Source organism: Alexandromys fortis, unplaced genomic scaffold (genome assembly GCF_014885135.2).
Source record: "Alexandromys fortis isolate MF-2015 unplaced genomic scaffold, M_Fortis_MF-2015_v1.1 scaffold_102, whole genome shotgun sequence".
Classification (NCBI taxonomy): domain Eukaryota; kingdom Metazoa; phylum Chordata; class Mammalia; order Rodentia; family Cricetidae; genus Alexandromys; species Alexandromys fortis.
Window position 1 is genome coordinate 1,925,304 of NW_026067984.1, and position 23,833 is coordinate 1,949,136.

The 23,833-nt window shown below is 38.3% G+C and overlaps 1 protein-coding gene across 8 annotated transcripts in view; it reads right to left on the reverse strand.

Annotated features, from left to right (window-relative positions):
• Window positions 1–22,604, reverse strand: part of Gria2 (glutamate ionotropic receptor AMPA type subunit 2) — a 122,049-nt gene extending 99,445 nt beyond the window's left edge. For all 8 annotated transcript variants that reach the window (XR_007594722.1, XM_050158737.1, XM_050158736.1 and 5 more), the window contains exons 1-2: window positions 22,059–22,604; window positions 21,403–21,543 (exon numbers count right to left, since the gene is read on the reverse strand). Coding sequence is in view for 7 of the 8 variants with exons in the window: in XM_050158737.1 (XP_050014694.1) it covers window positions 21,403–21,543; window positions 22,059–22,146 (229 nt within the window). In the remaining variant the exon portion in view is untranslated. The remainder of the gene's footprint in view (window positions 1–21,402; window positions 21,544–22,058) is intronic.
• Between the last annotated feature and the right edge of the window lie 1,229 nt (window positions 22,605–23,833).

The following is a 23,833-nucleotide window of genomic DNA, read 5'->3' on the forward strand; positions in this document are numbered from 1 at the left end:
TAACTTGGCTTAAGTTTAGATATGTGTCACTCTGGGAAATGCTTCAGAATCTTTAAAATGAGTACCATGTTCCTATTTTTACATTATGCTAAACATTCCTCCTCCTGAGGGACTATAGTGTCAAAAGAATTAAACTTGTCCATTGAACTTAAAACTTGAGGACTTTAAATATCTATAAACAGAAGGAGAAACATTTTTCCTTGATTTATGAAATGTAACATTTCTTGGCAGGCCCATTAGTGTATGATCACCCATTCTGAGGGAAGGAGTGGCTGCATAATGATAGTTTAAAAAATATTCACAGATCACGGAAGTCAGCTTTTTAAAATATAAGCAATCAATAATTACTTTAATCAAAGTAATGGTCCCAGCACAAGCCTTTTGATTATGAGACACATGAATCATAAATATTATTTATAGTAAAAACATATAGGCAATAGAACTCAACATTTACACAGTGGTACTCTGTGAAGAATTCTAGGCTCCCAGTAAGCAGACCAGTAGACAATGATTTATATTAGGAATTAATAATTAAATATATTTTCTGCACCTATAAGGAGATCAACTCTTCACTGTTTGGTTCTCTGGGATACATAATACAAGTACTAGGCACATGGCTATAACTTAGAAAACTATACAGCATCAAAGAGTGAGATGAATATTATTTGCTACATTTTCTTGAACCAGGTACTTTGCCAGACTCACAAGTGTTTTAAGCCAGGCATTCGATGTACAAAAATCCATTTTCTTTGCAAAAAGAATTGCTTCCTTTAACTAAATCACATTATCTTTTGAGATTGATGTCTCAATGTGTTGAATTCACTAATAAACTCTGCCCAAATTTCTTACAGCTTGGATAAATGTGCAGTTTCACACAGACATGGACTGTGAAAGTTCTGAAATCTCCGAGACAGTGAGGATCAGATATCAATACAATTACTTCACTTTCCCCTTGTATGTGTTTTGTTGACTCTGTTGTCTGAATTCCACATTCTGCATATACCCACATGTACACATTCACTCATAGGAGGAGGCTGCTTGTTAATCCAGGCTGCCCAGAACCAAAATAATCACACAGAAACTGTATTCATTAAATCACTGCTTAGCCATTAGCTCTAGCTTCTAATTGGCTAACTCTTACATCTTAGTTTAATCCATCTCCATTAATCTGTGCATCACCACGAGGTCAGGGCCTACCAGCACAGTTTCAGTGCATCTATCCAGCGGTGGATCCATGGCGTTCCCTGACTCCTCCCTTATTTCTCCCAGCATTCAGTCCAGTCCTCCCCACCTACATAAATTCTGTCCTATCAATCAACAGGCCAAGGCAGTTTCTTTATTCATTAATGTTAATCCCAGCACACAGAGGGGACTCCCACATCACCTCCCCTTTTCTGTTTAAATTAAAAAAGGTTTTAACTTTAACATAGTAAAATTACTGATAGCAAAACAGACATCAAGAAAGAATTACAATATTTTTATTTACTTTGTCTTTTATCATAACTAAGGAAAACTATAATTCCTTTTAAACTAGCAGTGTACTTTGTCCCTACTTGTTAGACAGATCCTATACCAGCAGTCTCTGTAAGGTCCGGGACTGTTAGACTTCAGTTAGGAACCAATCTCACCCTGGAGCAAATGTTGCCATCAGGGACTGCAGTGGCAATCGTGTTTTAGAAACAGGATTAAGGCTGCCACTTAACACTCCACAATTTTGAATAAATTCTTCCATAAATAAGTCCATATATCAGGTAAAATTCTTTACCTAACTTAAGAATGTCAAGTTAAAACTAAACCTCTTTTCGTGGTTCTTAAATCTTCCCAGAATCGTAGGGCATTTGCCAGCTCCCTCAATCATGATGATCTCTGCAATTCTAAGCCCACATACTATGTATATTTAGTGATATACTGAATTGTGTCTTCAGGCCTTTATTTGTCTGACTTTCTTTCATAATACATTTATAATATGTTGGGAGAAGATAACTTTAGGTTTCTTTTCCAGAGACAGGTTGGCACAAGGGTAGGCCAAGGAAATCTGCCCAGAAAGGAATGTGCTGATTACAGAACAACCACACTGCGTTAAGAAGATATGACAGAATTATCAGTGACAAGTCTCTAGTGCTAGCCAGAGACTTTCTTCTTCATTTAGATGAGGCAAAAGAAAAGAAATAGTCAAGAAAAAATGTTCCTATCTACTACAGAAAGGAAATGAATTCAACCTCACAAGTCATTTTTGAAAAAGGGGCAACTTCCAAATTTTCCAAAATTTTATTAAATAATAAATAAAGAAATACAAAAAGAAAATGGAGAGAATATTAACATTCTAAATATTGTAAATGTTATGTTTTCTATGGCACTTGAAACTGTTGAGATAAAAATAATAACTACTCAAAGTTGCATGAGAAAAAATATCTTTCCTTTAAGTTTGGGTAACCAACAAATAGCATCCTCTTCATTTCAATAAAATGCGTGCCAGAGGGCCCAAGAGGATGAATGGCTCTTTACTTCTCTTCATGTATGTGGAATTGTACCGTTTTTGGAATTGTACCAATTTGGCAAGGAGCCAGTGTCCTTTCTCCAGGGGTGAACTGAAGGACATGAAGTTTAAATAAAGGCAGAAACAAAGTCAGTCAGACATAAGATAATCTCTCAAGGAGAGGAGCCGTTCATGGTGACACAATTGTCACCTGATAGTCATGTGAAGTCTTTATTTTCTTCCATGAAGACTGGAAAAATTTGCCTTTGCTTCTTAGTGTAATATTCTGAAGCTCTGCCCTAACATTTTGTGGTTCCATTTTGTTTCCCTTGTGTTTCTAACAACACTTTCTTCTTAAAATTCCCTAAAATGGCTGTTATAAGGATTTAATATTTTCTCAAGAAAAAAAAAAAAAAACAAAACAAAATAAAAAATTGCTTTTGGTCATGGCCTTTCATCACAGCAATAGGAACCTGAGCACACAGCCCTCATCTGCCTAAGCAAGCATAAGATGTTTGCATCCAACCCCGTTTGAAAAAGAAGTTCATAATGACAATATTTCCCACACTCATGCCACATAGAGGGGAATTCCAAATTCAAGGAAAGAAATGTATGTTACCATTGTGAAATATTTTTTTTTCTGACTATGGATAGTGATCATGGTTCCTCCCATTAGACATTTTGGCTGATATTTATGCTGCTAAACCAGTCAACTCATATCCCCAACTTTTTCTTCCTTTATTGCTTATATTGCAGTTGTATCATGAATTAACATTATCAAAATAAAAGCTGCTTCCATGGCTGGCAAAGAACTGTGCTCATTTTCCCTGACCATCTTCACCTACCGTCTCTTCCTCTCACTGCTAGTTGCCAGCAGAGTAAGCACATCAAGATTTTCCTCCCCTGGAACCTTTGTATTTCTGGGTATTACAAAATATCAGAGGTGGCCTGTCCCTACTTCTTCATTGATCTTATTGCTGTTTGCTGATTATAGCTCGCCTTCACCTGGGTTACTGCCTTGCTCAGTCTACCTGTTATGGCACCCACTCCTCATTGCTCTGTCATAGCCTCCTAGGAGTCAGAGCTAACAGCCCAATGGATGATTCTGTTCTTTCTTTGATATGTTTGTTGATTGCTGACTCTTTGTTGATGGAAGATTCATAAGGGCAAATATCTTTCCAGTCTCTATCATGATCCTTCCCAGTAGAGTGATCGCTGTGAGTCAGTATGAACTATTGATACTATAGCATGAACTATTGCAGGACCACCTGCCATTCCCACTAAGCAGAGAAACAACTAAACTTGTTTTGCCTCCAGTGCTTATCGTGTTAGAGTACTGTCTGACTTTTCTAGAAAGGAGATGCACAGGGAAAGTAGAAAAGACAGAAAAAAAAAACTCAAGTCGCATTGCTTATTTTCCAGAGGACCTTAATGTTTGTGATCTAGACCTTTCTCACATGCAGGACATTCATTAAAGAAATTTAGAATTTAATAAAATGCGCAGTCCTTCAGCTGTCTGGGTTAAATTTGAATTTGCAAGAACACGCATTTTCATTTCCCTTCCATTCCATCGGATTTTAAAGACAGATTCATACTCAAATCCTTTCCAATTCAAGGTGCTTTTCCAGCCTTGGAAACTGTAAACCGTTCAAAGTGAGATAAAAGAATTCAAGCACCATCAGATTACTAAAATAACAATATCGGCACGGACAAATGTGGCTCAAATCAAATGCACTCTATCTTTCTTATTACAGATCCTGTACTTGTGAATCTCTGCACATGAAATTTACCTGAAGCCAGCAAATCAGTGCTTATAAGCACACCTGTGGCTGTTAGCAGATAGAATCAGAGGGTAGTGAGTTGCCACCCAGATGTTACCCGCTGAACAAGGAACACTCTACTTTTGTCTCTGAGCTCTCCCATCCAAACAAGCACCACTTTGGAACCCTATTGGATACCATTCTTCTTGATAGCTGATACACTTGTGTAGAGATTTTGCTTTTTGATGTGATGCTCAAACATAGTTCTCAAGCTCTCTGGAGTTCTGCCGAGCACAAGAAGGCCTGTGCCTAAAACAAGTTATACATGACTGAGGTCGCTTACCTTCAGCCCTTTGTTATAGGGAATTTGGAACATGCTTTCAAGAATCAACTATGTCTGCTTTTTCCATGGAGCTGTTTGAGACAAAGCTTCTTTATGTAACCCAGGTGTCCTGACTGTCCTGAAATTCAGGGATCCACCTGCTTCGTAAGTGCTGGGATTAAAGGCACGTGCCACCACACCAGGATAAGAACAAACTATGTATATATAATTAGGTATTTGCTGTCAAAACCAAAAACAGTTCTCTCTACTAACTGTGAATGAACATACAGCCAGAAACTCGTGCGAAGCTGTTTCCCCTAAGGGGTTATTCACTGTTACCTAAGTCAGTGATTTTAAATGAGACTCAACTACAGGAAGCTGTTGGAGAACAAGCATTAGACTTCTCTCAACAGTTACACAAAAGCCCTGATCTCACCCATAGCTCTAGAATTTCGATACATACCAATAAACCCCTCTGAATGCCATCAGAAAAATAATTATTTGATAAACTGTACTACTTTCTCATAAACAATGAAGTATCATTTATGTGACTATTACCCCTTTGCACTTAGAATGTCTGAACTGAAAGATACTCTGCCTCATCACCAAGGCCAAGAATAAGACAATTAAGATAATCAGAAGATAAGTAACTTATTAGTGTAAATCTTGACTTTGTTTTCTTCAACAATTGTTCATATTTGCTATTGAGTATTTTCATTTCCTCATTGCTCCAGTACCTGTGAAATAACCCACAACGATTTAATCTGTCTTAATTTTAGAACCGAAATGCTAGAAATAAAACTCATAGGTATCTTTACATGGGAAATTCAGAAGTCATATCCCAAATAAAAAATATCATACCCACATATATCATATACAAACACACACACGATGAGAAAATGCTGCCAACATAGTCTCCCAACACAACGAGGTAGCAAAGATCAAAAGTAGTGAACACATGATGTTATAGAACTATTGCAAAAAAAAAGTAAGAAAAATAACCAACCAAAGTAATGATACCAAAATAATGAAATGAGAATGACAATGAGCGATGCCAAAAACATCCTGTGTTATTTTTCAGATTTTTCTTGACTATCTCTTTCCCTGTTTTAAGGTTCCGTTGTTGCTTTCTGTGTTATTTGCATTACTACTTACAATGGCATCTTGCTCAACCCACAGATCATTACATTGATCACCCCTCATCAGAGAAGCCTTTGCAATAGATAGTAATTAACACAGAGACCCACAAATGCACAATATACAAAGAAGGAGAGAATTTGGACTGCACACCCTGAAAAAGATGTCAATGTCAAACTCCTTCCCTTAAGCCTCGGGGTCTATGTGGGGAAGGGAATAGACAGAAAACATACAAGCCAGAGGTGGTGCACAGCTCTACGACAACAGCATCTTCCCAGCTACAACAGGATTGGTGAACACAGGAATACACCACTTACAAAGCCATGGTAACCTGTCACATGCAGTCACACATGTATAATAAATACCAGGTCTTCAGAGGATAAGAATAGAGCATTGGGAGCTCTAGGCAAGCCAGAGATTCACAGCAAGTTCCAGGCCAGCCTGAGCTATGTAGTAAGACCCTGTCTCTAAAAACAGATAGAAAACAGGAACAAAATGAAGGCTCTGTTCTTCCTAACAGTTTCTACAGGTTTTTATACTTTAAGATGGTTTTATTTATATACTAATTATGAGAAACACTTCCTCCATAAATACTGTTGTACAAAAACAATTAAAAATTCTTTTTTATTCTTAAAAGAAATCACACAATATATTTAAAAGGCAGCAGGACTCCCCCTTCTGGATCATTGCTGGGTTGGAAAGGGAGGAGAGTTTGTTGGGCCAGGAGTCATAACTTGGAAGTGGGCATTCATCAAAGCAGAAATAATAAGGTAAAATAGCAGCAGCATTATTCAGTCCCGTCCTCAGCATCCACACGTGCCGATCAGAAGGGCGGCAGCAGGTTAGGCAGCCCAACATAATTCAGCTGCAATACATACAGCTATTACAGTACTGGACAGAAACACTAAATCAAAATATAGAGATTGAGGTTGTCCTGGGAAATGTTAGCCCCTTGCAATATCTTCCACCTCAATAACCCTATAAAGAAACTACTGCAAAGATACATGCAAGCTGTGCATAGATAGTCAACAATGAATACAAAGGAGATAGAAAAGTCAGCTGACTAAACTTTTTAAAATTTAGTTCCATAAAACAAAGCAGTTAAGGATTTATAGGTTTTCCTGATACTGTACCCAAACTACATTCTTGGCAGGCACCATAATATAGGCTGAAGACTTTTACTGCTACACGTAGGAGTTTAGAATTTCTTTAGTGTTTCCATTTCTCCAATCTACAGTTTCTTTCTTTCTTTCTTTTTTTTTTAATTTTTTGAGACAGGGTTTCTCCGTAGCTTTTTTGGTTCCTGTCCTGGAACTAGCTGTTGTAGACCAGGCTGGTCTCAAACTCACAGAGATCCACCTGCCTCTGCCTCCCGAGTGCTGGGATTAAAGGCATGCGCCACAACCGCCCGGCATCAATCTATAGTTTCTTATTGGAATATTTTAGAGAGCAGTGGTTTCAAGACAAGAGAGACAGCAAACTTCATATTAGCGGATGAAGCCATGAGTTTCCGAGATCATTTCCAATCATTTGTCACATATGGACTGTGCTCTTTAAATATTATATTGTGAGCACATGCAGATTGCTACACTGAATTAACTTCAAAGTGATGCTCAGAAACCAAGTCATAATCACAGCCCATTACTTAAACTTGATACGGGTTAGGGAATATGCAAAACCAAGAGCCCATTTAAGTGGTAATGGCTCTGTGACATGAGCCAAAAAACATAATAAAATCTTCTGTTTATCCCTCTGGGCTCAACTAATGTTCAAAATGTGACAGACTCTTTTATTGATCTGAGACCTTGCAACATAAAAGCCCAATTTATGATAACTGCACTCCTTGGGAAACAAATATCTTGCATAACTTTACATTCCTTTGACTGTAATAGACTATGATCTTGTTTATCTCTCAATTCGAATTTTCTTTGCTTTTAACTGTTTGGGAAATTACTTAATTAAGAAGAAAATCTGACAGATTTCAAGTCAAAACATTAAAATGGAATTTTTATATACATGACAACTGTCTAACCTTTTGAGGAACAATGAAGCTGGGTTCTTTTGTTCTCTATGCAAAACAAATAAATTAAAAAATGATTTGTTTTCAATAAAAAATCCAAATGTGGTAGATATGAAATAAAAGTAAAGGCAGCTTTATCTCTTTACACAGCTACAAGTGGGAAAATTCTTTCTAAGCAAAGCAGTAAGTCCATAGACAATAGAACAATTTCTAAATTCTAATATGTACAATTTAAAATGAATATACTCATAAAATGTAAACTAAAATAATGATTTATGAGAGGATTTAAAAGACAGAGAACTAAATAAAAGGACCTCAAAGGTGGAAGTGTATTTTACTTTAATGTATCTAATATAATAAATGGACACCACAATTCAAGCATACACTAAACAACACTGTGTTAAGAGATGTGCATACTTTATAGACAAACACACATACACACACACGGAGAAGTGCAAATGGAACCTTCCTGTCTTAAAATTATGTAAAGACAAGATCTCCTATGTAAATTGGGAGCATGGGGACCATGGGAGAGAGTTGAAGGGGAGGAGAGAGAAAGGAAGAGGAGCAGAGAAAAATGTATAGCTCAATAAAATCAATAAAAATTATGTAAAGAAACAGCAAAGGCAGCATTTTAAGAGGTTTGTCTAAAATACAAAAAGGCAGAAAGTAGAAAGAGAAACCTCTATACATTGTAGGTAGGGTTATACATTGATGTCTTATTTTAAAAACTAGCAAAATGCTAATGCTAATCCTATTTGCCTACAATTTTTTGTGCTCATAAATGCTTGCAATTCTCTCTGCAGATAATTAAAATAGACAGGGGGGAAAGAGAACATAGGTTGGTGATTGGCATAGGCTCACCATACTCAAGACTCTGAGTTCTCCTCTCAGCACACATAAGCAATGTCTTTCAAACTCGGCAGGAAAAGAAGAAGATTCATCAACAAAACATAGAATGACTAGCATCACTCTGAGCAGTAAGTACAGGGCAACAAGCTGTGCTACTGAAGAAGAGCTCTGACATATGTCGAGCAAAAGGTGATCAAATTAAGAACGCTGTACAATATTTTCCTATGTCTAGAAGCTTCTGATAGTGATTACCTCGGACAAGAGGGTGGGATGGATGGAAGAATCAGTATGACTACGTCCCTTTTGTAGTGCTCTAAAATTATGCATGAGTAACTTTGAACATAATTTTCAGCATATTTGTAATAATTCTTTGCGCATTTCATATATACATACATATGCTTTGATCATATTCTCCCCTCCTCCCTCAATTCCTCACAAACTCCACCTGTCTTTTTTTCCCATGGGGGCTAGACATTTCAGTTTGCACTGCTTTTCAGGGCCACTTCCCCTCAGCTTCATTTAAATTCTCTCCTTCTTTCCCTCACAGAGTCAAGTCTGTATTACCCTTACCCTCATGGGTATGAGTACAACCACCACAGTGTGTTTGGCAGACCAGAGGCCATAACTTTAAAGAATTTGATCATCCTTCCCCTAGAAGACAACCACAGCTAGGAATTTATGAGTGCGGCCATCCTGTAATGGCAAGAATACACTATGTATCTTCAGTTCTTCTCATGTCTTTCATATTCTACAAGCCTTGCTGTAAATGCCTATAATGTCAAAATTCAAAATTACTGTATAGCTTAAATTTATCTTGCCAAAACACCAGCATTTCATTTTAACTAATGCCTTTGTTTCATTTTATGTTTTTTCTACATAAAGACTGCATTAATTTTTTAGATGATCATGGTTTGTATACCAGACGTTTTCAAACTGTTGTCTAGTCAATGTTTAGATTGCATGATTTGCTTTAATCTAAAGATATGGTGGTAAGGTGCTTGTGATTCTTAGTTTATTCAGAGTAGCTACCCACATCAGTGCCTTTGAAAACATTCTACAAATCTCATCATTGCAAAACTTATAGTTCTTTTTCAGCACCAAAATAAACTAGTAGGTTATAAAGATCAAAATTCATTTACACTCATTTATCTAAAGACTAGCAAACAAGTTTATATCGGTTCAAAATGTATTGAAGTGATTGTGGCAATCAAAGGAAAAGAAAAATACAAAAGTAAATAAAAATTGTTTCAAGTATTTTTTATAGATCTGCAATTAACATTGCAATTATCAACAGTGGTATTTCCATCTTGACATCCTTTTTCAATGATATAGTCTAAGTCAGTACTTAAAACTTTTCCCCTTCAAAATCATGTTTGTTTTATTCAGAGATTTGGCAGTTATCACTTCTACTTTTAAAATACTTTGATTCAAATCTAGATCCAAGGTACAACAAAAAATTCTAAGTGATTTAGAAAAATAACTGTACCTTCTAATGTAATAAGACTGTCTGGTTGACTAGATTAATTATTATCTTCTGTTGCCATAGAGACCGTGAACCATCAGTAATTCCCAATGTATGAGCCTTATCTTTTTTTTTGTAACTTTTGATATAAGTGAAATAAGCAGTGTAGAACAGATTTCCACAAAACATTTGACGAAGAAAAACAGACAAGTTCTGTAATAACATTCTGTGCACATACAAAAGATCGGCTCTGCACTCTGTAGACTGGCCCCTCCTCTATGCCCTGCATTCTGCCCCAGTCTCAAGAGTCATGAATTATGACTTTTCTTTTAAATATATGGATTGGTCTTAATGGAGTAAATGTACCCCGGATTCTGGCTATGCTACGTTATAGTCGTTATAGTGATATAACTGCTTCCTGTAGCATAAAGAAACATCACAGTGAAAGAGGTAGTGTCTGTTCCCAGAAGCAAGTAATTTCAACTCCAGTAGTTATCTGGATTATTTATAAGCATTCCACATATCTACGCAGATAGAATTCACTAATCTCTGAGGCCAAAAGAACATGACAAAGGACTCACTAGTCATCAGCAAACCTACAGATTGTGTGTTCCTGGGAGAGCTCAAAATGAACCTGGCTTGTGTCTACTGCAAAGTTCTTTCATCTTTGGTCCTTAAATGCGCTAATGATGGAAGGTAAGTGAATGGTGCCAACTTACATTTTAAATTATACACGATTTTCAGCTCTTTTTACATATCTTTTGAACCATAAAGAGAGACGCGGGTGACGGACATGCCAAAACTTTCCAGAATGTACATAGTCACCAGTTTTCTTACAATGTTAAAAAATAAATAAATAATCTTTGCTTTTGATAAAATGAACTCATATTTGTAACAAATTCAACTGGATATTTATTTTATCCCTGAATATCCCTAATAGTATTATCAGGTATGACAATGGAATTGAACGTTATCTTACACAGAATAAATGTCATGTATTACACTATGAAACTGCTAATTGCACTCGTCTGGTTTTGCCTGAATTCAAAGACTTTGACTCTTCAAACTGCATTTCATTTAAACAATTTTAATGTAATTAATTTAAGGGTTGAGACATCTTAATCTTATGATATACACCAAGAATATGGGTTTTTAATATTCTGCTGTGCAATATATAATATAGGGATGGGTACAATCCTACTCAGTGTCAACAACTCTAATTTGTGCTCTCTCTCATCTGATAGTAATCTGCCCTTTATTTGAAGTGGTTCCTGGGGTTGATATTCTTATTTCTCATTGACACCAAATAGCATTTGTTCTGCTTGTGTATCCAAGCTGTACGAAAAGATATCAATACATTTCGTGTTTCTACTTAGCAAGTGAGCATCAAAGATATTCACTCTAGGAAATAATAATAAAAGTTTACTATTTTGTGTATATTTTAGAACAAATTCAGCCCTTGAGGTTTTTGAATGAATCTTCAAAGCAGTCCTGTAATGAGTGCTCTCATTTTACAGAAATGGAAACTGAGACACCATCAAGCAACTTGTCAGTGGCCGTCCCCAGGCACAGAACAAGAATGCAGTTCCAAGTGTAGCTTAGGTTGTGAGGTAAACAAACTAGTGTTTATTTTTTAATTATCATGGAAGAAACCCTTTCACATTTTTCTTTAAGATGTTACCCTTGGCCGGGCGGTGGTGGCGCACGCCTTTAATCCCAGCACTCGGGAGGCAGAGGCAGGTGGATCTCTGTGAGTTCGAGACCAACGTGGTCTACAGAGCTAGTGCCAGGACAGGCTCCAAAGCCACAGGGAAACCCTGTCTCGAAAAAACCAAAAAAAAAAATGTTACCCTTGACTTACTTCTCAGATAGAAACCTCAAGATCTTATGAACTTTTCTTGCAAATAATTAAAATAATATGCTTTCTTGATAATTCTTGAATTGTAGTTTATAATCCTAAAATATTCTCTATGTAAAGTATCTGTAAAGACATAAACTAAATAATAAAACTCTGAAAAAGGATGAGTTAAATTATGTATTTTGAAATAACTAAGAGGCTATAAAGCAGTCATCATCGTTCACATAAATTAAAATACTGGAATTTATCATTTCACAAAATGTCAAATACATTCCACAGGAAGAAGATAATGTCCGTGAAGAAAAATTGGGATATAACAAAAATGTGTTTATCAAGAACAGCTAGTGAAGCTGTCTCTCTGACACACACTCTCTCACACACATGCACACATGAACATATCTCTAAACACACCACTTTTCCGTACCAGACTCACATACAAAGGAAGTGCTATTATAGAAACTATCTCTGTGATATTTGGATTACTGCAAACAAATAGCCCCATTAAATACATGTAATTCCCAGAAAATAACAGACACAAAACTCTTGATGATTATGTCTACATTGTTTCAAATTACCCCTGGGAAATTCTATTTAACAATGTCTGCAGAGTCACCAAATTCTCCCTATAGTGTAATCTTATTTTTCATAATGAAATTATTTATTCTATTCTCCTAAAAACTCTCCTTCAAAAAGTTTTCTCAAAGTTGGTTTTGTAGCAGTGGAAAATCATCTTAATCCTACTACTTCGGAGGCTGAGGCAGGAGGATGTCAAATTTGAGGCCAGCCTAGCCTTATTATCAAGACAGTGACTCCTATAAAATAATAATTTTAATGACTCAAAATCTTGTAGAATTATTAGCAATTTTTAAAAACATTCTTAGCAATTTTTAAAAACATTCTTAGACGTTAGGATTCTAAGTTTTAAAAAAATGATTTAAAATAAGTTTCCATTTAAGCATTTTCATTGTTAAATTTTGTAAATATTTATAATTTAAAATATCTTTGTTTAATAGTTAGATTGTTGCTCAGTGAATGTGCGAATGTTAATAAACAGAACTACCTCATTAGTGTCAACATAAACTGAAATTTAGACTGTTTCTGGTTCTTTTGAGATAAACCCCACTGTCATTTATCAACCAGCTGTGGAATGGCTGCATCTGACAAGCCCATGATGCCACATTGCCTAAGATATGATAAAAACTTTCCTGTTGCTATGGTATCTCCAATTTTCAAGGACATTTTTTCCCATCCAAGGATAATAAAGCACCTCGCATCGTGTTTTACTGAAGAGGTATAACCACTCCCTCCATTGCCTTATATTCTCTCTGGACATAGTAGGTCATTACTGTATCATATCAAAATTAGTATTGCAATCATAATTCACACTTTTGGAGAAGTTCAAGGCCAGTACAGATGATTCATCATGGAAAAGTCCCAAGTGAAACACACATCAAATCAAAGTAAGGATTAAAGTAACCACAGAGGGAGGGAAGGAAGAGACGCAGAGACTTCATCCCTACAGCCCTGCCTGGGAACCAAGTTCTGGTGCACTGAGGTTTGTCTCCTTTCTCTTTGTGATCTACGTTCCTGCACTTTTAATCTGGTATTTGTAATATACGTCAGAAGAAATATTGTTTCATCCTGACTATACTACTCACCTATAAGAAATGAAATCTATATAATCACACGGTTGATGTTGTCCCTGCCACAATGGAAGTAGCACTAGAGGAACCTGAATGGATACTAAGTCAGAAAGAGAACTCTGGCAAAGAGTTAATTCAGTCATAAAAAATAATTGGGCTAAAAAACTTCTTTTGTTATATCAAATTATATTACCCAAACATCCATGCTGAACATGGAAATGAATGATTTATTCTTTATTTGTTTATGTAAGTGAAAAATTACATAAGAAATATATATATATTATTTATACCAATAGGTAGCTTTTGGGTTGTTTAAACCTACTTGTCTTGTATCAATCAGTAAAATCTGAGTATTTAGAAGGATTAGACTAAATATTTATAGTACAGGGATATTTTCTGAGGCTTGCTGAGATTTTCATAATAGTAACAGTATCAGAGACCCACAAAAGAAGTGCCACACATTTGAAAGCAATCTTAACGAAGAGGGGGAAAACACCGTAACACGAAGGTGCCCTTTTAACATCACATCAGGCAGACACAACTTTAGAATATGCCTCAGTCCTACATAATTTGTGCTCGTATTTTGAATATTGAAATAACTACAGAGAACAAAGAAGCTAATGACGTGTAGGGCTAAATAGATTGCAAAAGACTAAAAAGTAAGTTTCTGAAGAAGACTCCAAAGAGTAAAAATAATAAAAATATGCATTGTTTTGACAGAGAGATGACATATTTTTAGATTTCAAGGTATAGAAACATTAAAATATCTTAACAGAAATTTTACCTTTAAATCTCTTTTAAAAATTACCTAGTTTTTCCCAGCGGTAGTGGTTCTACTCACCTGGAGACAATTATAAATTTTATCATACTAAATTGTAAAACAGCCCTTAGGTTTAATCTGTAAATTAGAAGTAAACACTTTAGATTGTTTGTGTAATTAATATGCTAATGTGAAAAATGAAATACAACAGTAAGTTAATATACCCGAAAGAAATATCAATATAAATAAAATAAGAAAAATCAAATTACTAGAAGCTAACTCAAATATAAACTATATAATGCACAAAGAAAACAAAAAGTCATGTCCAGAAAGTGACCACAATATACCCACACAGGTACACACACACACACACACACACACACACACACACACACACACACACATTGCAAATAGAGTAATTGGTCTAAAACAAGAAATTATTCCCATAATGATTTCTAGATGTTTTCTAAATGGTACAAATTTTTAATTCTGGACATTTAACTTAATTTTTTCACTAAAAGAAAGAACACAAAAATTATTCTGTGTAATAGCATAGATATTATTGGAGAAAGAGTTACTAAGATAATGTAAGAATAGCATCCATTTTCTTGGAAATTGGTAAACCCTGCTTCAAAAAAACCTTTCCATTTACATGAAACTTAAATTATAATCACTTTTGAAATATTAACTTTGAGCTCAAAATTCTCATGTTCTCATTTCATGAAAGGGAAACAATTTTATAAGAGGTTTGATAATTATTAAACTCCCTGGAGATAATCTCAGAAATTTTACCTAAATATTGCTAGTAAAAGATCTTTAATTTTTCAACTGAATTCATAGAATCTTCAGTAGAGCCAGAAAAACATTTATCGAGAGACCTGTAAACCCCAGTCAATGTTCAACTCTAATACGAGATTAAAAGAAGAGAGAGGGAGAGAAAACAAGAATAGTTCCTGATGTTAATTTAGAGTCAATGCTCCTTATAGAAAGTACCCTTCGATTAGCTGTGTCTGCTGAGCTTTCTTACGGTGTCTGAAACACTGAACCAATTAGCCGAGAGCTGCTCTTGCCCTTATAGCTGTCAAGACTACAGGTAGTTAGGAAGCTGGGAGGGCTTCTTGTTCCCTGGAAGCCAAGAGGACCAGAGAGCTGAATGGATCAGCATCCAGGCGTCCCAATGTCCCAGCGCAGTGACCTGGCCCTTTACAGGCTAGCTGGGAAACAGAAAAGCTCTCTGAGTCTTGAGTCAGCAGACTGAAGCAGCTAGGAATCAAACGGGAATCGACACAGATGCATGATACAATTTCATGCCATGATTTTTTTTTTTTACATATTTGCTTTCTGTCAGCCCAAAATACATCTATTTTGATCAATTACAATCTTATTTCTGGAAATTCCTTTGATAAGCAAAGTACAAAAGTTTCAACACCAGCAATTCAACAATAAATTAATTATTCTGATATAAATAGGCTACTTCTTTCATCTAATGTTTTAGTTGGATAAAATAGTATTTAAAAGATCAGTAATGTGTTCTTCCTAGTTTATGTTCATTTTATTCATACCATAATTTCTTTTTTTCTTTTATTCATTCAATTTTATTTCTTTTTTTAATTTTTATTTTTCCATTCAATTATTTACATTTCCTTCCCTCCTCCCAATCCCCTCCTGCTCCCCCACCCCTCCTCCTCCCTCTCCCACCCTGCTTGCTAGAGGGCAGGGAACCCTGCCCTGTGGGAAGTCCAAGGCCCTCCCCCCTACATCTAGGCCTAGGGAGCTGTGCAATTTCTTCCCATAACAGCATCCAAGTTAGTTCTGGTTTCTTTAAAATGTTTCATATTAAATTTAATAATGCTGTTTTTAGTATATTTCTCAAGGAAAATAGATAAATGTGATTGTCTGAGTAGCTAATTACTATGTGCATCCTACAATTAAAATTATATATATATACACAATGCCCCAAACACACAGGATTCCTTCTAGGTATAATGTATTAAAGGCTAGCAAACATTAAACAATTTAATAAACACAGATATGCAATCTCAATAATGCAGTATTAAAATCCGGTGATAGAAAAGACATCTCAGAACCAATATCTGTAAAGTTAAGGCTTAAAATCTCTCTCTCTCTCTCTCTCTCTCTCTCTCTCTCTCTCTCTCTCTCTCTCACACACACACACACACACACACACGTATGTGCATGCATTCACACATGTGCGTAGGTACACGTAAAATAATTTTAGAGTTCTTTCTTTTAGGAGATTTTCTAATTTAAGCAATTTCTAAGTGTTTTTGTGAATCAACTTTACAAAAATATACAAAATTTTCTTTTTAAAAAATAAACTCCAAAGCAATCTATTTCTTAAAGCAGGCAGTGAATGCTGTTTCTGAACACAGTATTTTAGTTAATTATTCCCAATTCTATTTTGTTTACATCTTTTTCTGTTTCTCTAAACAGATTCATCTCTGGGGTCTTGGAAGGTATTCAGTGTGTGTGTGCAGCAGGTCTGTGGAGAACAATCTTTTCTCCAACATCTCCATCTGCTGGCTTAGAGAAAAAGTAAAATTTCAATTGCTATTTCTTTGAAGGTGATTTTGTATTTTTTAAAAAATGTATGCCTCTTTATAGAATTAAAATATAAAATTCTTAAATTATTGTTAGCTATACAAATGCTTATTTACCATAATCATTCATTAAGATAAACAGATTATTATGTGCTAATTTAATATTTACTCCTTAATCCCCAAACCCTGGGAGATAGGATACTCATGTGTATAACCTATTTAGAAAGTTTCTCTTTTAATGTTTTTCTAATTATTGCCACATTAAATATGGCTAAATTGTGCTGAATTGAATGTTCAATCTTTCCTAAAAATCCTTGTTGGCTTTGTTAGCTATAGAAACAACAATATCAACTTATTATTTCCTCTACATTGAGATTTTCTGCTATCACGATGAATTGTTTGTGGAGAATTGCTGAAGTCCCTTTCTGTGCACACTGATCCACTCTGACAAGACCTCAGAGGCTGCTCCCTAAAAAGAGCATGGAGTTTCCAGGACCACCGATGTCAATGATCAGAGAACAATTGCTATTTAGATCACGTTTTCTGACCATTGGAAGGCACTGGAGACATGGCGCTGGAGGAATCAATGAATGAATGAATGAATAAATATATAAATTTGGAGGGACCTCACTCCTCCCAACCCCTACTCAGAGGATAATCTCAATTTTCTCCCTTCTTTTCACCTTTGCATTTTCTTACAGCGAAGGCCGGTTTAAACATTCATTTGAAGAAATATCTTAGTACCACTTGTAGACAAAAGGAAAGAAAAGACATAGGGAAAAGAAAGGAAGGGTGTGAAAAAGAAAGAAAGTGACAGAGAGGAAGAGGAAGGGGTGGGAGGGAGGGAGGGGGAGGAAAGAATGGAAGGAAGGGGGGAGGAAGGAAAAGGGAGGAAGGAAAGAAAAAGAAAACACAGGCAGCTTCTGGAAATCTGTCTTGATCTCCTCTGGTATCCATGGAAACCAATGGGAACAAACAGGTTCTTCCACTCTCCCTCTGTGACCGAAAGGTGTGGGAGCTGAGTGCAGCAGAGCTATTCCTGATCAAAATAAGATGACTTCCTTTCATTTAACTCAAACCATCTTGAAGTCTTAGATCTTTAACACCATGTCAGCCTCACCGTTCCTGACTAAGTCCACCCACCTCACAAACACAGTTCAATTTCTCAGCAGAACCTTTCTTCCATCAAAACGACACCATTAAATGCTAACACTTTGCTTTCTTGACAAATGCATTCGATGATGTTGGTTATTCTCTTTGCATTGACTAAGATAAAGAATAAGGAAGTGCAGAAGCAGCCATGCGTCATTCCTGTAACACATTGGCATTAGAGAACTCCTTAGGGTTCTGAAGAAATGGGGACAAGACATTTTGATTTTATTTGTCAATGTTTTTAATGCTGTTGCATCCTTCCTATGAAAGAAGCTGACTAAATACAGCACGCAAGTAAAATCCAGAGCAGGGTTTACATGATCATGTTTAGCTTCCTACATCTGACAGCAGAGATTCCTATTTATTTAACCGTGGAAGTCAAAGTTGTGTGGTTGTGCTTCATACATATTCCTCCTATTACCTTCTTTCCCTTTAAAGGGTTAATTTTACAATTTCTATTGTCTTTAGCAAAAGAAAAAAAAGGAAGGAATTAAAGGAAGAAAAAGAAAAAAATGGTGAAAATATTTCCCTTTGCCGGTTTTGAAATTTTTAAAGAGATAAAATAAATTTTAAAACATGTAAATTGACTTTGCTTGCTGCACTTGTCAATGCGGACTCTAGAAAATTCTGTCTACAGAACTTGGTTTCTGTAACGGTGCCATATGAGTTGTATGTAGCAGTCAGGAAGTTCACAGCATGGGGGGTCACAAAAGTCAAGGTGCTAGATTTTCCCAGTGCTATCTTTTTGCTTGGTTCGTCCATGTTGTTTTGGTGCCCGGTATAACGATCTGTCTGTCGGTAGAGAAGTCTTATGATCTGGGAAATGACATTTTAAAATTTTTGCTTCATTTTTTTAAGAAAAAGAAGAAATCTACAAAAACAGTGATTACAAGTATGCTGGATTCTCAGAACTATACAGTCAGATATATGAAATTCAGTAGGTAAATGAGAATCGGGCATTTGTTCCATGTGTGTGTATGTATTCTTATCACGCATCTTATTTCAGTTCAATTCATTCTCGAAATAAACCCACTTAACAACATTAGACTTGAGGATACATACCACACAAACTCTATATAATCTCTGACCCTTAAAGAACCCCAGTAGAGTGGCTTAACACCTGTTGGAATTGAGAAACACTAATTTAGTTTGTGGATGTATCTGTTATTTTCCCAGTAAGTTTGCCTCGTTATTTTACCAATATTCAGCTTCCTGATTATTAACTATTTTCACAATGTCTTGTCAGTATCTCAGAACCTATGTACACACCTACTTTGCAATAGAACGCATTGTGACTCTGTATATGTACATACCCTTTCAGTTAAATGTACATGTATATGTACATACCCTTTCAGGTAAAATGCTCAACACAGCGGCATGCCAAACTGCAACTCACAAGAAACACGAACAACTTGCTTCAGTAGATCCACAGGTCAAATATGGACGCTTTTGACATTTATTTAAACAGTTTCTTTGTAATTGCTATGTAATAACACGTGTTGCATTGTGTGTTATTCTATGACATTCTATTACATTTTAATATTCACTTATATATTTGGAAGGTGGCGTGTGGAGGTCAGAAGACAACTTTCAGGTGTCAGTTGTCTCCTCTGGTGTCAGGTACCCAGGGAGTAAACTCGGGTTCTCAGGCTTAATGAAAACAAAACAAAACAAAAATACAAAACGCTTTTATCCACTGAGCTACCTGGCGTCCCTGCTATGTGCAAATCCTTCTATCATTTCTATCTCAAGATCTATTTCTCCGTCGTTTCTGTCTCTATTGCTATGTGCCTTTCTTTAATATTAACATTTTAGGAGATCTTTATAAGTTGATCCTTCAGGAAAGCTAGAATTCTGGCCATGTGAATGACTACAATCACATTACCCTAAGCTACTATTTATTTATTTATTTATTTATTTATTTATTTATTTAATTTTATTTCCACTTATCCAGGGATGGGAGTTGCGACCTGGCCTGCTCATGTCCCCGTGTTACAAAGCTAAAGGTCAGAATACATGACAGGTTTCTCAGGGGGAGGTGGGTGGGATGGTAACCGGCTGTGGGACTTGGGCATTTCCTCTGGTGATTTTCCGCTCTGTCCTGTTACATGGGAGTTAAAGTGGGAGGTAAGCCACCTGCAAATCTTCCCCAAATTGTTATCTATGGAATGGAAGCTGAGAACATCAAGGCAGGAAACATCTGCCAGCCTGGAGGCCGGAAATGGTGGCGGCTAGGAGTATGCAGGATGCTGCCTCAGTGCAGGAACCCGGCCGCCGGCCTCGGGCGACCTCGCACTTGCCGGGCGACTGGGCTCGGATCATTCTGCCCGGAAACCTTGCCAGAGCATCCCCGCGAGTTCCCGGGCCCTGCGCAGAGGACAGGGGCTGATACTGAGAACTGCAAAGACTAAAATGGCTGATCTGCGACTTCTTCAGATTTTAAAACTCAGCCGGATGCAATCGCTTCCGAGTCATGCTCATTCTCCAGTCGCCTTTGCCCGAGCCTGAAAACCTGGAACAAAGCACGCGCGGCCAGCAAGTGATCTGGCCACCCTGGGCTCCATTTAAGCAGGAGCTGAAGTGAGCTGAGAACAGACCTAGCTTCTGGTTCTCACCTTCCTCATCCCCATTCTGCTGGCGACCTGGTTGTGGTTTGTATCCCCTAAGCTGGCAGACATCCATCACCACCCTCATCCCCCACTGCCTGCATCCTCATCTCTTCTGGGTCCCTATCCGCGTAGCATCCCTTCCCCTCCTGCTCACACCAACCAGTCAGGGCCTGCGTCAGCCTCGTGCCCGCGCCCCTCGGGTGGGCATTATGTAACAGCCCCGGTCCCAACTCCACAACCATTGTAACAACTTGTCCCGTGCAATAGAAGGACGTGGGGCTCACGGAGACTGCATGTCGGAGCTGCCCTGCCAGGCTACAGGACTAAGGCAATCCCCCCGTGGGATCTGTCCAACAGTTCCACAGCGCGCCCTGGGGAACAACGTGTTCTCTGTTGGTAGGATGCCAATAGGCGCAGAAGAGGGAAGGGGTGGGAGAGTCTCTTTGGAGGCTCCAGAATCAAGCAAGAACCCCCCACCCCACCCCGAGAAAGACCGGTCGGAGTCCAACCCCCCCCCCAACTTCTTAGTGCGCACACTGGTACACTGTTCAGTGCCTTCCCCCCCCTCTCCACTGCCTGCCGGCCAGTGGGGGTCCCCAAGATTACAGCCACCTTCTTTCTGCACCCTCACACGCACGCGCGTGTACAGTCACTCCCACCCACACATGAATGCCAGCAATACACACACAGGCACACACACACACACACACTCACACATCATCCCACACTGGCATTCAGTAGCTTGCTTTCCCTGTGCAGCACTGGAAATACATGAATATTCATTACTTACAAGCATTGGTGACTGCGAAACTGTTGGCTACCTCCAAATTGTCGATATGGGGTGTCAATCTGAACTCCGAAGTGGAAAACTGAACCATCCCTACCCGAAATGCACTGTATTCTTGATCGGCGCCCCTTGGAAATAGCCCCCCTGCAAAGAATAAACAGCAAGCAAAAGAAGCATGTCAGAGCCCTGGAGAGATAAGACTGGAGCCACTAGCACCCAGCAACCCTAGAGCCTTTTATTCACGCTACCCGCTGGGATCAACACAATCACTGAGTTGGGCAGCAAGGGTTGGACATCCAAAAGGTGTTCTCAACGCGCCTAGGCACGGAGGAGAGTCTGAGGGCCAGAAATATTCTCCTTCTTAATTGCAAGCTTTGAGTTTGTATTCCCCACAAAATCTGAGCACACCACAAGACGCCTTCAAGGCAGAAGTAACGCAGTCCGGGGGTCAGAAATGAGCAGATCTTTCCCTCTATTGTGTCCAAAGGCATAATCATTTCTTTTTGCCTCAGCCTAAGAAAATCATGTATATTCTAGGTAGTTTAAATCTGGAATGCAGTCAAGGTATGACATAAGTCTACATGACATGAATTAATTTGCCCACTGTGAACAAAGATTACCAACACATTATGCACAATTCAGAGGCGAAAGGTACCTACCTATCTGTATGCTGTTAGAAGAGACACCAAAAATCAGTCCCCATAAAACAGGAGAAAGGAGGACAGAAATATGCATAATCTTTTGCATTTCCAAGAAAAGTAGAGCATCCACAAAATACCCCCTCTTTTCCCTTTTCCTCCTTTTCCTTCTTTTGCCGTTTTCCTCAACAAATTAGATCCTCTGCATTTTGAGATCGAAATTTAGCAAGGAGCTGCTAAAAACACGAAGTGGAGGCAGAAGAATCCTTATATCCTGGGTCTTGCTGGTGGCTGTTGGTTGATGCCTGGCGTCCTGTCCCCTCTCCTGAAGTCCCGAGGACTGGCTGAATGCAGTTTTCAGCTGAGCTGCCGCTGTGGTCCCGGGTGTCTGGGAATATTCAGCACCCTCCCATGCGCTCACACAATCACCCTCTTTCGAGCTCTCCTCTCCTCTCCTCTCTCACATGCGCGCGCGCACACATACACACACATTCACACGCGCGCACACATACACACACACACACACACACACAGGAAAGTCACAGAGAGGAGCAGGCAGTCCCCGGCGCGCGTGCGCGACTCGTGGCAGGCGGCGGGATCGCGCACCCACCCCTCCCCCGCACAATGCCCCGCACCCCGCACAGCCCTGGCAGCTCCTGCGAGGTGCCGAGAAAGCGCGGCTCAAAACCGGGCAGCCTGGTGCCTCTTAGAGACCTCCAGTCTTGCACATCTGAATTTTAGCACCGAGGACAGCGCTTCTGTCTGCGCCCTGGGCTGAGGTTGCAGGGCTTTCTGTAGCTGCAGAGATGCTCCAGCCAGATCCAAAAGCTGCAAAACTGATTTCCGGTTGCTATGCCTAGGAAACCGAACTGCTAATTGCTGTTGGCGGTGGCGCTTTCTTCTGTCGGGCCCTGTTGTTTTACATTAAACAAAACGATTATGATTTGATCGCCTGAAAATCCACTTAGCGATATCGACACGCTGTCTTCTGCGTTACCTGATCCAGCTAAGAGGCAAAGGAAATACTCCCCTAAGAGAAGATTGCCAAAATTGTGAACTTTAGCTTTATATGATGTGGACATAATCCTGGGGAAACCCCAATTTCTATCCTTAACTACAAAAGATGAAAAAAAATGTATCTGGATTGAATCTTTAAAGGACTATGTGTGGAAACATATCTTTAGAGTATATCCTTTTCGGTTGTGGTATGATTTGTTTAAGCCACACTGCCTGTGGATTGCTCTTGTACTTCAGTGCCGACTCCCTCCTACTGTAGGGTCATGTAGACTTGGCTCTTAGATGTCCTTTCTTTATATGGATTGAAAGGAATCGTAGTTTCCTGGGAAGGGAAAAAATAGACAAAGCTAGTCTAGAAAGACTGCAAGGCTGCAAAACCTTTCCAGACACTTAGTTCCACAAAGGATACCCCATCACGTTTTGGGTTTAAGTTAAAAAGATAAGCATTGCATCATGAAAAGAGGTTACTTCACTACAGCAAGCCCGCTTGAGCCTCTGGGAAACAAAGAACAGGCTAGAAATTAAAGTTTGTGGGAAGGAGATCGGTAGAGAGTACTGGAGATTGTATATGCCTGTGAAATTCATGTTCAGCATCCTACTGTGTGCCAAGCCATCTCCATGTACCCGCTGCCTCGGGAATTCAACAAATTATATGTTCTCTGTTTTACATAGAGAAGTAAAGACTCAGTTCGAAAATACTGTTGCCAGGAGCCAGGAGACTGCAGCCGACAACATCGGAGGAAGAGTCCACTGATGGTCCAAAGTGCATGAGAGTGCTT